A 16,838-nucleotide genomic window follows, 5' to 3' on the forward strand; every position below is an offset into this window, starting at 1 on the left:
CAGCCTCAGACAGGCAATCTCAAACCCTGGACACGAGGCGGTTGGGGACTGGGTCGGGTTGAGCAGGCTCTGTCTCTGGCACGGTCAGCACGCTAGGCCTGCTTGACTAGCCGAGTGCTTGTGTACGGGGGAAAGCTTGCAGATCAGCGGATGGGAAATCGGCCCATTGTGGTCATCGGTCTCGCGAGCCGGCAGGTTGCAAAGGTTTGAGCGAAACATCAGATGGTGGGCTGTATCAAGAAAAGTAAGTGACTTGGGGATCTTCTGTGTTCTTTGGTGATCGACTACTTACCAGGGGGGATGAAAAGGAGCGACAGACATGCAGGCTGGCAAGGGGGACTGACTGACTAAGGCGACGGCTATGCGGCTGACCGGGACCGTATGACTAATGAGATGGATGGCACATGCTGCTCCACCCCTCTATTGCCCGAGGAACATCCGCCGTTCCGTGTCTGTGCATGTTTCCCCCAACAGGGGAGGTCCGTCGGAGAATCTGCGTCGCCGTTCGGAATCGACATCATCCCAAATTGCCATTGGATCATGTTCGGAATTCGACCTCGCTCAACACGCTCTCACAATTAGTAGCACGACCAAAGCTATGGCGGGGACTCAGCTGGGACTGGAGGTTGCCTTCTACCTCTATCCCTGCGGCCTCTTTGTCACTCTACTGTCATCTCAGTCTTACCAGTTCTACCGTGATCGTCATGGCGTCACGCGCCAGAACGCGACGGACGATGAGCAGAAGAGAGCCTCGCGACTCTATGCCCGGATAATCCGGTTCCTTCAGCTTGATGTTTCTCTGCTGCTAGTAAGTCGGGACTCGCACCAATAGGACTCGCTCAATTGGAAGCACCAACGCTCACTGATGACTAGCTTGCCACTATCATCCTTGCCGTCCGCGGTGCAGTTGCCGGTCAATACGACGGGGCTGGCAAGGTCGTGTTTCCCTACAGCGCATTCCTCGTAAGTGACGACGTCGCCCCGGCCCAATGCCAAAAGTCGCACCACACATCGCTGATGCCCATATAGGCGTCCTACGTCGCAGTCCTACTGTATTACCTGGCTGGTCTGCTGCCCGATCCGGAGGGCCCGTGGACGCCAACCTCTGCTCATTTCTATGCATGGATCGTTGGTGCACTCTTTGAAGCCTTCATTGCGGCAGTCTTCTCTTCCGAGAAGAACTCGTTCCGCGTGGCCAACGACTTGCTTGATGTCCTCGATATCTTGAGTGCTGCCAGGATCGTCATCTTGGTGGCTATGATGGCATGCCTCATTCTTAGGGATTACAAGTTGAAGCCATCGCAAACCAAGTCAGACCCTGAGGAGAGACAGTCCCTGCTTGGCAACGGGAACGGTGCATCCCAGAACTATGGTGGCACCCACCCTCACAGTGCATCTGCACACAAGCCTCCTGCTAGGACTCAGGTTCAAGGCACGGGATGGCTGGACTACTTTGCTGGATTCCGAGTCCTGTTCCCATACCTTTGGTAATGCATGGCCTTTTCTTTGTGCATCCATCTCGTTTCGTCCGCTAACCCCATCCTAGGCCCAAGGACTCCCCTGTCTATCAGGGAATTGTGGTTCTTTGCTTGGTGCTCCTGATCTGCCAGCGAACTGTCAACGTCTTAGCTCCAGTCCAGCTTGGGACCCTTGTCGATGCTCTCGGTTATGGCCGCATTCCTTACAAGGAGATCATCCTTTACGTTGTATACCGCGCCCTTCAGGGTAACCAGGGAGCTCTTGGTGCCGCAAGATCCGTTCTCTGGATTCCAGTCTCTCAGTCACTGTTTCGCCGACTGTCATGCGCCGCATTTGAGCATGTCCTGGGGCTCTCTCTGGAGTTCCATCTCAACAAAAAGATTGGTGAAGTCACCAGTGCGTTGAGCAGAGGATCTGCGATGAACACTTTCTTGGAGAACTTCTGCTTCCAGGTTTTCCCCATGGTTTTTGACATCTTCGTTGCCGGTGTCTTCTTCTTCGTGAAGTACGACGCTTTTTACACCATCATCGTCTTTTTTATCATGTGGTCATACATCTTCCTGACCATCTATGTTGCCAAGTACCGCGGCAAGCAAAGAAGAGATATGGCAACTAAGAACCGTGAGATGGAAGCCATCAAAACAGACGCTATCATGGCATACGAGACCGTGCAACACAACTGCGCGGTCGCGCCTGAGACTGAAAGGTTCAAGGAGCACGTGGTTGTGTACCAAAGGGCCGAGCGACTGGTGCAGTGGTCTCTCAACTTCCTAAACCTTACCCAAAGCTCTATCTTCTCCCTTGGGACCGCCTTGCTTGTCGCCGTTTCCGCCTACAAGATTTCTCGGGGCGAGCAGACGGTTGGCGAGTTTGTCAGCTTGATCAACTATTTTGTGCAGCTGCAGGGTCCCCTGAATTTCTTCGGAACCTACTACACCATGCTGCAGAACAACTTGATCGAAGCAGAGAGAATGTTGGATCTGTTCAAGGAAACATCCGGAATCGTGGAGAAGCCTGGTGCTGTCCCATTGCGTGCGGTCAAGGGGGAGGTTGCATTCAACAACGTCAAGTTCTCTTATCAGAGCAAGAAGGGTGAGCCGGCGATTGACGGCGTCAGCTTTACCGTTGCTCCTGGGACCAAGACTGCCATTGTGGGAGAGTCTGGCAGCGGCAAGTCGACCTGCTTGAAGCTTCTATTCCGCTTCTACGATGTCAATGAAGGCTCGATCACTGTCGACGGACACGACATCAAGGACCTGAAGCTAGACAGCCTTCGGAGAAACATTGGAGTTGTGCCCCAAGATACGGTCCTCTTCAACGCGACCATCATGTATAACTTGCTCTACGCCGACCCTAAGGCCACCCAAGACGATGTGTACGAGGCATGCAAGGCTGCAAACATCCATGAACGTATTCTGGCATTCCCGGATGGCTACGAGACTAAGGTTGGAGAGCGTGGGCTCAAGCTTTCCGGAGGTGAACGTCAACGGGTAAGTCTGGATCGCCACAATTATTTTCGATACCAGCTAACGTGTTATCAGATTGCCATCGCAAGAGCAATTCTTAAGGACGCCCGCATTTTGCTTCTGGATGAGGCTACTGCGTCCTTGGACTCTCATACCGAAAGGCAGATCCAGGACGCCCTCGAACGTGTGACAGAGGGGCGCACCACCATCACCATTGCGTAAGTGGTTCTTTGACTCCATTGCATATTACTCCCTAATTTGGTAACACGCCTTGTTTACAGCCATCGTCTTTCTACCATCACCACGTCCGATCAGATTGTGGTGCTCCACAAGGGTAAGGTGGCTGAGCGTGGCACGCATGCTGAGCTGCTGTCACTTGGTGGACGGTATCATGCCATGTGGGAAAAGCAGACCACGGCTGAGAAGAAAATCAAAGAGAAGGTTGAGAAGGAGGGTGATTCTTCAGAGACTGGATCCCAGCAGTAAGGAATAGCGACTCAAAGCGTTTCTTACGTCCATTAATTACATCATCTCATGAAAGGATAGATCGTGTGTGATTAGGTGTGCTCATACATAGCTTTATCATTGCAAAGTCAAATTCAGCGCAGTCAGCGTAGATCAGGCAACGCATCATAAATCTGCAACTCTACGAAAACGAAATTCCTGAGGGTCGTAATTCTAAGCTCAACACTAATTTGAATCTCTGCCTAGTTGTACATACATGTGGTAGGTATACAGGACAAGCCATATGGGCTTATTGTACCACTCTGTCGACCAAATCATCTTACTGTGCCATTGCGTGGAAATCAACATTTGTAGATTCCTCAACCCGTTAGCGGTTCGCCACTGTACTTGTCAAGACGAACCAACCTGCAGGCCTCAGTGGCCACCGGCGCCTAGAGCGTGTACATGTTGAACGCTTAACTTGAACGGATGCGGCATCCAAACAGGACCGGTTCAAGGTCACGTGCACCTGACCCCTCATGGCAGGATAATACTACAGGTCAGGATACCAGCATGTAGACGGCGACAGGGATGATTCAACCAATTGTGTAAGTCGAGATATGTCTCGGTACCTTGAAAGTAAGCCCTTATTGGTTTTACCCCGCCCTAATGTAATAGAATAGAGAAAAAGGCGTTAATAAGCAATCCCTTGGAAGAACAATCTGCTTCATAATTAACGACTGTTTGATCACACTTCGCTACCACCCGACCGCGATTCTAAAATGTTTTTGACTGAGTGGGCTGTTACTCTTTTCGCGACTGCGTTATCATCCTGTGCGGCTGTGTCGGAGGAACCATCTATCCGCTCGCACTTCTATGTAGGCGGCAGCTATTTCGAGGAGGGTGGCGAGCACGTCTTCCGCGACCAGATGTATGTTGAAAAGCTTACTCCAATTGATGGCATTATCCGGGATGTGCCTGTGATCTTGATCCATGGCCAAGCGCAGACGGGAACAGTAAGTTGTCATCCAGCGCGACTTCTCATTGACTTGATCGGCGACTATGATGATGCGGATTTCTGACGGTCATGACCCCCAGACCTACTTAATCAAGCCCGACAGTAACAGCGGCTGGGCATCCGACTTTCTTCGACAAGGCTACGAGGTATACGTCGTGGACCAAACTCTGCGTGGTCGATCTTCATGGCACCCAAACTCTTCTCCTCTCCATACATTCTCGGCTGAACGAATTCAACAGCGATTCACTGCCACGAGAGATTATGGACTCTGGCCTCAAGCTGTCAACCATACACAATGGCCTGGCCATGGCGTGATGGGCGATGCCACCTTCGACGCCTTCTACAGCGCCAACGTCCAGTTCATTGACGACGCAGTCTACCAGCAAACAACGGTTCAGAAAGCTGGCGCTGCGCTGCTGGACAAGATTGGAAAGCCTGCTTTTCTAGTCGGTCACAGCCAAGGAGGAATTTTGCCCATTCTTATTGCCGACTCACGCCCCGAACTAACCAAGGGCTTAGTCCTCCTCGAGCCTCTAGGCCCTCCTTTCCGTAATGCTGTCTTTAGTAATAGCCCGGCACGCCCCTGGGGATTGACAGATATTCCGTTGCATTACTTTCCGCCAGTTAATGACCCATGGAGTTAGTACAACAGACATATGCGGCCCCCTTGAGAGAGCACATAAGCGACTGCGTGCTACAAGCAGAGCACCCCAGCCCACGAATCCTTGTCAATATTAGAAATAAGCCCATTATCCTTGTCACTGGTGAAGCATCATACCATGCTATTTATGACCACTGTACAGTACAGTTTCTACAGCAGGCCGGTTGCAAAGAAACACAGCACCTTCAGCTGGGTGAGGTCGGAGTACACGGGAATGGTCATTTGTTTTTTCTCGAGAAGAATAGCCATGAGATTCAAAAATTGGTTCATAATTGGATGGAAAATCAGACATACGCCTGAGAGAGAAGCCAAATTCCTATGGACAACACATTTCGTACTTCAAAGAAAATGCATGTTGACTAATTCATCAGTTGTCGTAGATAACTACTCTATGAAGGTTAATACAGATCACTAAAGAGGGAGAATATATCAAATACAGATATTACTGTCCTTCCTTGCCGTTTAGTATTGACTTAATTCCCTTGGCTGCCGGCTCTCGCTATATCAACCGGTACTCCTATCTTCTTCCACGTATCTACCAAGCTTGTTTTAGCCGTGAACATCATCACTAAACCCAAGACATTAGAGTCTTAAAGTCACCATGAGAGAGAAATCAGCTCCCTTATCTTGAAGTTTGTGATGGAACGTAAGGACAGAGATCATTGTTCCCACGTGTCAAAAAGGTCATATATATGCAAGTCACTGATATAGGTTCGAACAGTCTTTCTGACAGGACACACGAAAATGAGATAGAGACGCTTTTTTGGTAACAGAATACAGCCCTGCTGCATACTTTGAGTATGTAACACTGTCCTATACCATGTCGGAAACTCTTCTTCTAAGCCCTGTGGTATTATGACGCCCATTAGCCGTCACGGTCTCATCACTAGCTCCGTCGGTGACTGAGCTACGGAAACCCCGGCTGCCGCTTTCGCCGTCTGCTTTCTTCTCTCCGCTTTGTGTTTGACCAGTCTTGGCGGCCAGAGTGTCGTTTCTACCGTACAAGAACCATAATACAGCACCCGTCATGCCTGCACCACCAATAATGTTTCCGAGCGTAACTGGTATCACAGACTGATAGATAAATTTTCCCACGCCAAAGTTTGTGCCGTAGAACATGCCGATGGGGACCATGTAGAAATTCGCGATTGAATGCTGATATCCCAGTGCGACACTAGATGAATGTTTCAGCAAGGACTCGACTAATTATCAACAATGACAACGTGTCGCATCCACGTTGTTTGGGAATGAAAAACACTGGAAGCTGTACTCACAAGGCCCACACCGGTAGCCATATACCAACAATCTTTGATAAATTGTCCTTGCCGCTCATTGCCAGGAAAACTGCCAAGCCCACCAGCCAATTGCAGCCGATGCCTCTTGTAAAATTGTACGCCCAGTTGGTGTTGACTCTGCCCTCCGCCTGGGTGACTGCATATGACGACTGCACGTCAGTTGCGAGAGAGTCGGTCCACCAGGTCAGAAGTCCGGCAAAAAACAGACAACCGGCCATATTAAAGATATAACTCGTGATCCAATTCCTAGCAAGGTCGTACCAGGTCGTCTTCCGTTGCAGGGTCGAGTACATCATGACAGCCATGTTGCTGGTCACCAACTCAACGTTTGTCAGAACAATCAAGACGAAACCTATGGGGAACGTGAAGCCGGCAAGCATCGTGGCGATAGCCGGGTTTGAGGCGCGGAGGCCTGGCGACCCGCCTGCGATGCTGAGGTCGAAGCCCGAGCCAAGGGATATGAAGATGCCGCCGAAGAAGGACTTGAGGATGAGGTCTGCCCATGGTAGCTTGGCCTTCGCGATGCCGGACTGGGTGAAGAGGTAGCATGTTTCCGGCGCGGAATGGGCGTCGACTTTTTCCAGTGAAACGTGAGGCTGGCGTTCATCGTTCGGATGATCCATGTTTGAATGAGTCAAAGACATTAAAGTCGCTTTTCCAATTGACTAGGATAGCCTCTGGCAGTTCAATGGGGGGAGAGGGGCTCTTATGCAAGAGAAGAAGGATTATTATAAGCAGGAGCGGGATGTGACGTCCAACCGGCAGGTTAACACGGCAGTGACAGCCTATGGTATTGCAAGCCGGCCTGGCCGATAGGGGTCGAAAGGTTGCCAAGAGTGCGGCGTCTCTTACAAGAGTATTAGCCGTGGGCCCGGAAAAGATGTTATCATGACGCGGCTCCTGACGTGAGTATGATGTTGTGGTGGTTAAGTGGGTATCAAGAGTTGGGTATGCTGGTCATCGCGCGAGCTAGCCACTGTCTAGTACCGCTCTGAAGCGAAAACCACGGACAAGTCGGAAAATTGATTGGCTTCAAATGCACTAAAGTGGGGAACAAAGCTTGGTGTTTACATCGAACTCAAATTGAATGACCAGCATCTTGGCTCTGCAACCTTAGAAGTCGCTGGAATCGATACCCCTTACCCACGGCCCAAATTGACAGGACCATAAGTCTTTCGGTGTAGAAGCCTATAGCAAGAGCCTGAGCGGTAAACCCTCGGGTAGAGGAGTAACACATCGAGTGTTCCAATAACTAAGTGGCTTACTGTTATTCGCGCGTGTAGGGGTCTTTTGAAATCTTGTAAATATGAGATCGTTTGTTCATTATTGAACATGTTGGAGGATCTTGTTTATTTGTATTTATGTTTTTTTTTTTCGCTGGAATTTTACGATCACATTTGATCTTCATGCTTCGAACAAGTTCCGCGACTCTGAGGCTGAGAGTGCCCAGTGCATGGAGCTTGCCAAGTCGAAGGTTATAGTGAATAGCTACCAGACCTGGTGGGTCTTGAAAACCCTAAAGTCAGGTATCATAACTAGGCTCTATAGTATGGCAGTTTGAGTATGCAACTCCATAATGCAGACAGTTTCTGTTTTAGTTCCGAACAACGGCCTGTTAACTAATGTTCATTATTTGACATGAAACATTCTCGTCTGCTATATCACGAGAGACTCAATATGCGTTCCCTCCCGTTTGCAGAAAGTATAACTAATATCGATCCTGGTCACAGACTGTCCACCAGCCTGTATCCAAGACATAGTCTCGATCCTCTGCCACAGAGGAATTTGCTCCATGTTCTGTGTCATGCTCCCCTCCCCAAAGCCACCCTCTTCAATCTCGATTACCCGCTCAACCACCTTGGCAGCAGATATGCTATCCCAAACTGCCTCCCGCATCGGCTGTTGTCGTAAGATGTTCAATACCTCGCGTCGTACCACGGGATGTCGGCACTTGACTCCGATTATGTAAAGCACAGGGATAAGTCCGACCTCTGGCGTAAAGGTCGGCTTTAGCGATCCCGAATACCGCACATGCGCCGCGGCTACCTCGCCCGCCAAAATCACACATTGCTGGAACTGGGGCAGGAAGTTGTCATAGTCCATTTCGCTGCCAGGTCCAGAAACATGGAGGAGAGTCCATGCGATAGTATACTGTAGACGTAGCAGTGATATGAGCGGGCAAGTTTCGGAATCCATCTCATAAGAGCTGCCTTGTTGCAGCATGTATTCGAAGAAACTTGACCACGTTTCCAATTGCCCGCGCAAGATATCCTTAACTAATGAAGGTGACGGCAGCGTCTTACCGATGGGGGCCATTTGCTGCTCCGTATTGCGTAGCATCATTACTCGAGCAATAAGGATATGCATGTTATTAGCAGCTTGGTCTAGAAACCGAAAAGGGCTGTCGGGTGGTGGATGCTGAGATGCGAGTGTTTCTTGGATATCGGCGGGAGTCCAGTCGACAAGAAAGGTTACAGCCTGCATGTCGAGTCGGCGGATCTGTCTTGTGACCTGGTATATAAGTGTACGAATCCCTGAGGTTTCGTAATTGACACTTGTGTTGTTCTTGTTGTCGCTTAACATAGCCCTGCCGATATTGCGTGAGAGCTCCACGCCTCCGCGTAGATGCTTCATTGCTTGTACGTAGTTTCCCGCCAGATGGTCGAAACAAGTGAGGAGATAGCAGACCAAAAGTGTGACAGCTGTTGTTTCATCGTTGTCACCACCTTGCTGGTTCAGAAGAAGTTGGATAGCCCGATTGTAGTGAAGCAAGGGAGCCCTATTCGATAGCTGGTTTTCTAAGGACTGCGGTTGATACCCAAGCTCGGTAGATTCGCGATCCATGTAGTTCCGGTGGATCAAAGCCAGAGCAGTTGCGGCATACCTCACTGATGGCACTGTTTGGGAGAAGAACATGAGAGTCCTCCGCCATGATTCGCAGGGGTGGTATTCGTTCAGATGCTTGATCGAGATAAATTCGAAAAAGCGCATTACCTCTCTCTGAGCTGACCCAGTCACCGGTAAAATCATAAAGGTTCCAAGGTTCTGCGGAATGACGCGATGGTACTTCGCGTGCCATTGCTCTGGCTGATGCACACTGATCGTGTTACAAGGGAGGTAACTGTTGCTGCCTTCTGCTCTATTGGCCTTCTCGTTGTGATTGTAACTAAATTCAATCTCGGGATTGAAGGCCAGGGTAATTCCGTTATAGCCGTCACAGGTGCGACCTGTGGAATGGCATTTCAAGCATGAAGGCCGAGATAGATCGCACTTTACTCGTCTTATCCTAAAATGTGCACCGAGGTCACGTGTAAGTTATTGTGTGTTTGAACGTAATTGATCGCGCTGTAACAACACACCGGAGTATCTCACTTGCAAGTCTTACAGCCTAGTCTTGACTTTGGAGCGAACTTTCGAGGCTTTCTTCTCCAAGCTTGATTGGCTGCCTTGACGTTCTCGTTCTGAATCCTGTCCATCTTGTCGATTGGAATGTTGGCTGGCCGAGATTTGCAGTACGTGCCATTTTCAGCAGAGAAAGAGTCCGGGCCCATTACGACACATAAGCCGCCAGCTGCATGCGGCAACGTCTTAGAACAACAGAGTATATCAGGTGCCGAACGAATCTTAAGAGTATCGTCTTCACGTCTGTTCATATGCCAGCGGAGAAGGGAACAGGTTGAAGATAAACCAACCAGGATAAATCCCAATAGATATTAGTGCTTACTGTGATCAGTAATGATTGGCTAGTTCGTATAAGTGGGACCTCAAGCGGATGGCTCAGACATACACTACGTATACCAATTGAGTATCATTCTGATAGCTCCAATTGATTGGCTAGTTCGTACAAGCGGGTCTCCTTGGCTGATGCCTATACAAGTATCTACCTGTAAGTGGAGCCCTTCGCTCACCCAGTACTAGCTACGGAGCTTACATGTAATACAGTAATGGACCAGTCAACTGCGGAGTTCTCCATAGCCTTGGCTAGACTCGGCTTAACTTTTCCGGCAATGGAGATTTCCTCATTCGATATCCTTTGACGTCCCTTGAACAGCTATATCCTGAGTTGAGATGGTTATTGATTGGCGTGTTCGTACAAGTGGGGTGTTTAGAGAGTATGCCCAATTGGTATTGTGAGTTGATGGGAAGAATGAGGGTGCCTGTCAGGTTAAGCAATGAAAACTAAAAATCTGGGAGGTGCTATGAGTTGCAACCAGTATAAATAGTTCCCTGATGTCGCAGCTATGCTGGCTACAATGATGAATGTTATCACCTTCCTGCAAGCAACACCTCAGAAAGCTCGATGAGAAACCTTTCGGCGGTAACAATGGCACGACTTATGAATGCGTTCATCATGTTCACTCTTTCCACAAGCTTAAGGTGCAAAGCCGATTATTGGCATGATCCGGGAATGGTCTATGGCTTCGACAATGTGAGTGCTGGACTTTGCCGAACCACATCCTCCAAACCTTCCGACCTTTCTGACTAGTCATCTAGATTAGGCCATCAGCCAACCTCGCGTGGAGACCATGTTTCGATAACTTTACATGCTCTAAACTGGAAGTTCCTCTAGATTATTCGAATATAAGTCTTGGAATGACTTCAATTGCCTTCATCAAACTGGCTGGCAAAAATGCTACCGCCCAGTCCCCAAGCATTGTACTCATCCCCGGTAAGATCTCTATTGGATCACACATACAAAGTTACCTTGAATTCAAGTGACTGAACTGACACTTCTTCAGGTGGTCCAGGTGGTTCTGGTATTCAGCTTCTCCTCTCGCATCAAACCTTGGCAGGGTCAATCTTTGGAGAGCAGTACAACTTCGTCTCCTTTGATCCTCGTGGTGTGAACAACAGCGGTTTGAGTATCGATTGTTTTTCTGGGAACGCAGAAGCAAGACTGGCCTTCAATCGACTACACAGAACCGGCGCTACTAACACTTCATCAACGTCACTTGAGGATCAGTTCTATTCAAGCTCTATCTATGGAGAGTGGTGTAACGACGCTGTTGAGAATGGGTCACCTTATGGATATTATGTGACTACGCCGGCGGTCGCTCATGATCTGCTCAAATTTACAGAAGCTGAGGCCGAGGTGGCCGGACAGCCGCCGTCAGACGCCAAATTATGGTGTTACGGCATCAGCTACGGCACTGTCGTCGGCACCACTTTCGCTTCCATGTTTCCTGATCGAGTTGGGAGAATGATGCTCGATGGTGTTTTGAATGCAGATGAATACTATAACAACGACTGGAGGGACAACGTCGATCAAATGGACGATACCATTGATAGGTTCTCGAGTTTCTGCCATTCCGCAGGTCCTGAGGCGTGTTCCTTCTGGGGACCTACGCCAACTAACATCACGGCCAGAATAGACGGCATCGTTCATCAGCTTCAGAACCATCCGGTTCCACTAAGCGGGGTTCAAAATCGAGGTTTTCCGTCAATGGTCACCTATTCAGACCTGAAGGCCCTTTTCATCAACACTATCTACACCCCACTGGCGTCATTCCCAGTCATGGCAGACGCTCTACAGCAGCTCGAGCGTGGGAATGCGTCTATTCTTGTGGGCTTATTTGACGGGTTTAGTATTACATCTGACGCCCGTCTTGCCATCCAGTGCACCGATTCGTATCGAAGGAACAAGCTCACCACCATCGAAAATTTCAAAAGCTATGCCGAGTACACGGTTTCAAAGAGCAAATACATTGGTGATATCTATCCCATCTTCCTGGAGAATATCTTGTGTAGATCATTTCGGCCAGAGTTGCCCGATAGCATGGTGTTTCAAGGTAGGCAACACGCGCGCGCGCACACACACACACTCTTTTTCTTTCGGGCAGGGAAACAAACATTTGCAATAATTCGTAAAACCTAACCAGTCTTTTCTTATGCAGGCCCAATAGGTGGACTGGACATACCTACCTCCTTTCCGATCCTGTTCGCTAGTAATACTATCGACCCTATAACGCCCTCAAAGTCGTACGTTTCGACCAAACTGTTCCGCCATATAGTAAATAGCTAACTGATCTAAACTTTTCTTAGGGCGATCAAGATGTCGTCTCGATTTCCCGGATCGGTACTCTTATTGCAAGAAGCCATCGGTGTAAGTTGCTCTAAATCTCAACCACATAACCATCTGAAAATAAAAGAAAAATAAAGAAGAAAAAAAGGGGCCTAAGCTTACTCGTGAGATATTTTTCTCGGATGCAGCATACAGTCATCGATCAAGGGGCCTCAAACTGTTACTTTGAACATATTCAGGCATACCTTCAGGGCATAGTCCCACCGTCCAACATCATATGCCCGCAGTAGTACACACCTTTCATAGAGAGCCCTGTTTGACATTACATGTAGCAAGCAGGCAGTAGGTGATTATCGCTTCTGGGAATTGATTCCTTTGCTCATACCGCAGAGACCGGGGCAGCGGCAAGCTTGTCAATGTTAAGGGTCAAGTCCCATACCAGTTCATTGAGTTACAATACTCATCCATCAACAGGCTAGCAGTGGGGCAAGCAGGATAGTATTTAGGGGAAGAGAATTTTGCCTGTAGAAAATAATGGAATTCTCTCTGTCTCGCAGAGTTGTGTCTCATAATTCTGGCCATATCGGCATTGTGAAGGGCGTGAGCTGCCAGCAGCGGGCCGCAAAAGTGCTCCCGCTGTGACAACGCTGTTCGTGCGGTCGTCAGTCAATTTCTGGGTGCCTTGGGTTGTGAAAGAAAAACATAAAGAAAAGTTTTTTTCCACTGTCAAAGCAATCAGTACTTGCATCGCCCACTGCTCTTGCTATTCGTGGGTATTTACATGCCCATGTCACCAGCGGCTAGAACTATTTAATAGGCGCAGTGGCTCTTGGGCTGTTCCCAGAACCAGCGGACCCGTGCTCGGCTCAGTCAGCTCTTCAGCTGACTTATCTATGATTAAGCTTTCGCCAAGCATTTGAAAAGGGACAAACGGGGGTTTGGTGGCATTGTGAGAGAGGGCTGACAACCACGATGGCTGCAATGTCAGTTGGCGAACAGGTTTTGGAATGGGCGCCTGAACACGAGCTTAATGAACCAATGACTTATCCCTGGCATATTTAATGGCAGGTTCGATTGTATGAAACATGCATTCACCCATGCTGAGTTGATGTGAATCTGCCTTGTGGTTGGCTGCATTTCTGCCTTGCTCAGGCTCCTAACCCTTTTCGCTGCGGCTGACATGCGCCTTTGGCTACACTCTGAAAAGCTGAGCCAGTCTGCCAATGCGTGGTGTGCGAACAGGACGATCTGTGCATTCACGCATGCCATTTCGATATTCCTGAAAACGCCACATTTTCCCTAAATTTCCTCAATGACTAGACGACGCTGATGATAAAAGTAGACTGGCGCCAGGTGGTGCGGCACATCCACCGTTCTCTCCTCCTCACATCACTTACTTTCGATCATCTCAAGACCAGACTTCAATCAGCCGTGAAGATGCCCTTTGATTTCAAGGCATATGATGCGAAGTGCAACGCTCTGACACCTGAGGAGCTGCAAAGGGAGTGGGAACATTACACACGCCTCATCTCTGGTGCTTCCACATCGACCGCCATCTCCAGTTTGGCCGTTCCCTTTACCTTGGGAGTATCTACCATTGGTGTTGCCATGGCCGCACCTGCCATTCATAACGCACGCAAAAAGAGAGAAATCATTGAAAGACATCTTCAGAAGCACGGTACGACACACCTTACTCGCAAACGTGACGTGTTGGGAAGCATGGCCGTTAGTGGAACGATCGGTGTGGTAACACTGGGAGTCGGGACCGCGGGTGCCGATGCTATAGCCACTGCCGGAGCAGAACATGGAATTTCGGCCATCGTCGAGAACGACACAGCCATCAAGGTCGTCACTCATGCTGCCCTTGACGGAGTCGGATTAGGGGTTGAGCACGCCCACACAAATCATCTGAAGAAGAAGGATGCATTCAAGGCTTTCCAAGCCGCAGGCGTCTTTCAAGCTGTACGGGATACAAAGACAGCACCACAAGAGAGCCACTCCCAACCGCAACCACCGCAACAATTTCACCCCGATTGTAAGAGTACACCACAGTATTATCAAACTCCTCAAGGCCATTCAGCCTTCCCAATTGGCTTTTCTGTGTCTGATCCATCTCTACATGCGCAAAATCCCATACCGTCGTACAATCCGGCATATCAGTACGAGAAGCAGAGCTATCAGCCCATGACAATGACTCAACAGGCCCCCCAACATCCAATCCCGCAACAACCAGTTCAGCAATCATTACAGGAATCTCAACCCTACAGTACCCGGTTTCTCAAACATCAATACTCTAATCAGGTATCGGTACTACCGGCCGCAAGCTCGCAATATCCAGCTCAGGTGCCACCTCCTCCACCTTCGCAGCCGACCCTAGCTTACGCCCCTCCGACGCCCTTCCAAGCCCCTCCAGCTTATGCGTACCAGCAGCACAGTTCTACTCCAGCTCCTGCATATAAATATCCCCCTCCGCCGCCTTCGCAGCCTGCGCAAAGCTACCAGCCAACAACCGTTCCCCCTCCTCCACCGTATCCTCCACCTGTATCCAACGCTGTCCGTATACAGCCAACGCAGCACCAGGTAGCACCCGAGCCCCAATATGCACCAGTTCCTATCCCTCCAGCGTATAACCAGACACCAAATCATGAAGTGCACCAGCAACATCAGCCTACGCTAAGTCAAGGATACCAGCCCGCGCCACAATTATATCAGCCACAGCCACCAGTGCAGCCACAGGCACAGCAACAGCAGTCCAACCCCTTCCGACGCCGGTATCTCCGCCATACTCAGCTAATGTCGTGGCACAAGGTGGCTCAGGTTACTTTCCAGCAATGGTGCCTCCGCACAATCAAGTTGTCTATGATCCACAAAAGTGGGCTGGACGGCCAAACGGTCCGGAACCTTATACACCAGCTGCAACTCCGAGCACTCAGTATATACCGTAAATCTCACAGGCTTATTCCACCTATCCGCAGTATCATATCAATTAAAATGAAACAGGTGCGCCTCCCATGAACAAGCCGGTCACAGGCTAGTAAGGGAGACGTTGTGAGAGATGAATCAGCTTGGAAGGCGGTTGTGTAGAGAGATGTTAACAGTCTAGTTCGGGGCTTCTTACAAGTCCATGAACCCAAGACTGTTGTCATAGTGTTATGGCGGCCGAAACCAAAAACTATTGGCAAACAAAACGGGTTAATTACAAGTAGATCTAGTGTCTTGTAACCACTCCACGCGAAAGGAAAGAAGCCTCACTGAGACTCTATGTCGAAGTTTTGTGAGCCGTAGAGTTGATGATCCGTAGAGGAAGAGCCGAGCCTACTCGAAGCATACATTCCGGGCTTCAACAGTGCGAGCGGCATCCAAAAGATCGACTTGAAAATTTGGCTACCTTGTTGGATCTTACTCTTGGAGGCGCACAATGGCCTGTTTGCAATAACTTCGACCTCCGCATGCCTGACGATCTGCATAACAATGTGAACATAAAGGTTTCAATCCGCTTCTGGCAAAAGTCATTGAAACATGCCAAGTTGACAGGTTATCCTTGATATTGCTGATTATCAACTTCTATTATCGGCGTTGAACCTGCGTGAGTTTTCCCGATCCGTCAAAATCTAAGTTGTCAGTTACAAGAAATCTTTTATTAGCCCCTCACTGAGTCACTCCAGATCAGCCTCAACAGTGCCGTGGATCTCCAAGGGTCTCGTCATATTGATGAAGCAAGTGTTTGCAGTTTCCTATTGTGCTGTGATGGCTGGATGAACGCTTCATATGAGAGGCTTGATGAGAAACTGTGCATTGATTGTCAACATTCCTGATCATCGGTTCTGGGGTAAGACCAAGGTTAATAATCTGCATCGGCAACCCAACACATCCCTGCAATAGGACGAAGCGGCACTCCGCGGAACAAAGCCACACCTCGATCATGGAAACTCTTTTTCACTATGCTACAGTTCATGCATCTGAAAATGACGGCGCCATCGCACATTACATTCAGTTGAGTACTATTAACAGGCATGTCCCTTCCTGAGTGCCCCGTTTCAGCTCCAAGTGGGGCAAGAACTCGCACAGGTGTTGATGTGGAAATTATTCCAGCCATCCACAGATCAACACGTCTATGAGCCCAGTTGATATATCCGTGGTTGATCTAACAGCATTTAACCGTTAACTGTAGATGTAGAAGCGTCTAAAGTGAGTTGCAAATCGATCATCGGGCGAAAACAAGGCGGCTTCCCTTGAGGGTCGAGGCTATAATGTTAGCACGGACCGGGATGGTGCCAGCTTATCGGATTACGTGTACGGCAATAATTAGGTCGTTTCGCTGTCGCTTGTATGGGTCAAAAGAGACAACAGCTGTTTGTTCTTCATGCTGCAGCGAATATCCTTTGGCCTGATTTCCTCACCCTGTTGGCTCTCGGGAAAGCCCTTAGCTGAGTCGCATGAGATTGGGCAGGAG

At 49.3% G+C, this 16,838-nt stretch overlaps 3 protein-coding genes across 3 annotated transcripts; 2 read left to right on the top strand and 1 right to left on the bottom strand.

The window, feature by feature from the left end:
- Positions 1-598: 598 nt before the first annotated feature.
- On the top strand, positions 599-3,431 carry ColSpa_06962 (ABC transporter aclQ; the record flags this gene model as incomplete). The annotated part of the gene is made up of 6 exons (XM_049273174.1): positions 599-808; positions 874-963; positions 1,030-1,487; positions 1,547-2,969; positions 3,021-3,163; positions 3,227-3,431. The coding sequence occupies 6 exons, from the start codon at positions 599-601 to the stop codon at positions 3,429-3,431; spliced, it is 2,529 nt and encodes an 842-aa protein (XP_049129131.1).
- Positions 3,432-5,881: 2,450 nt separating this feature from the next.
- Positions 5,882-6,986, bottom strand: ColSpa_06963 (putative fructose-bisphosphate aldolase; the record flags this gene model as incomplete). Its single annotated transcript, XM_049273175.1, has 2 exons — positions 5,882-6,242; positions 6,343-6,986. The coding sequence occupies 2 exons, from the start codon at positions 6,984-6,986 to the stop codon at positions 5,882-5,884; spliced, it is 1,005 nt and encodes a 334-aa protein (XP_049129132.1).
- Positions 6,987-13,822: 6,836 nt separating this feature from the next.
- ColSpa_06964 (uncharacterized protein) lies at positions 13,823-14,844 on the top strand (the record flags this gene model as incomplete). The annotated part of the gene is made up of 2 exons (XM_049273176.1): positions 13,823-14,420; positions 14,687-14,844. 2 exons carry the CDS (start codon positions 13,823-13,825, stop codon positions 14,842-14,844), a joined length of 756 nt encoding a protein of 251 aa, XP_049129133.1.
- Positions 14,845-16,838: the final 1,994 nt, after the last annotated feature.

This window comes from Colletotrichum spaethianum (genome assembly GCF_022836535.1).
Source record: "Colletotrichum spaethianum MAFF 239500 DNA, contig17, whole genome shotgun sequence".
NCBI lineage: Eukaryota > Fungi > Ascomycota > Sordariomycetes > Glomerellales > Glomerellaceae > Colletotrichum > Colletotrichum spaethianum.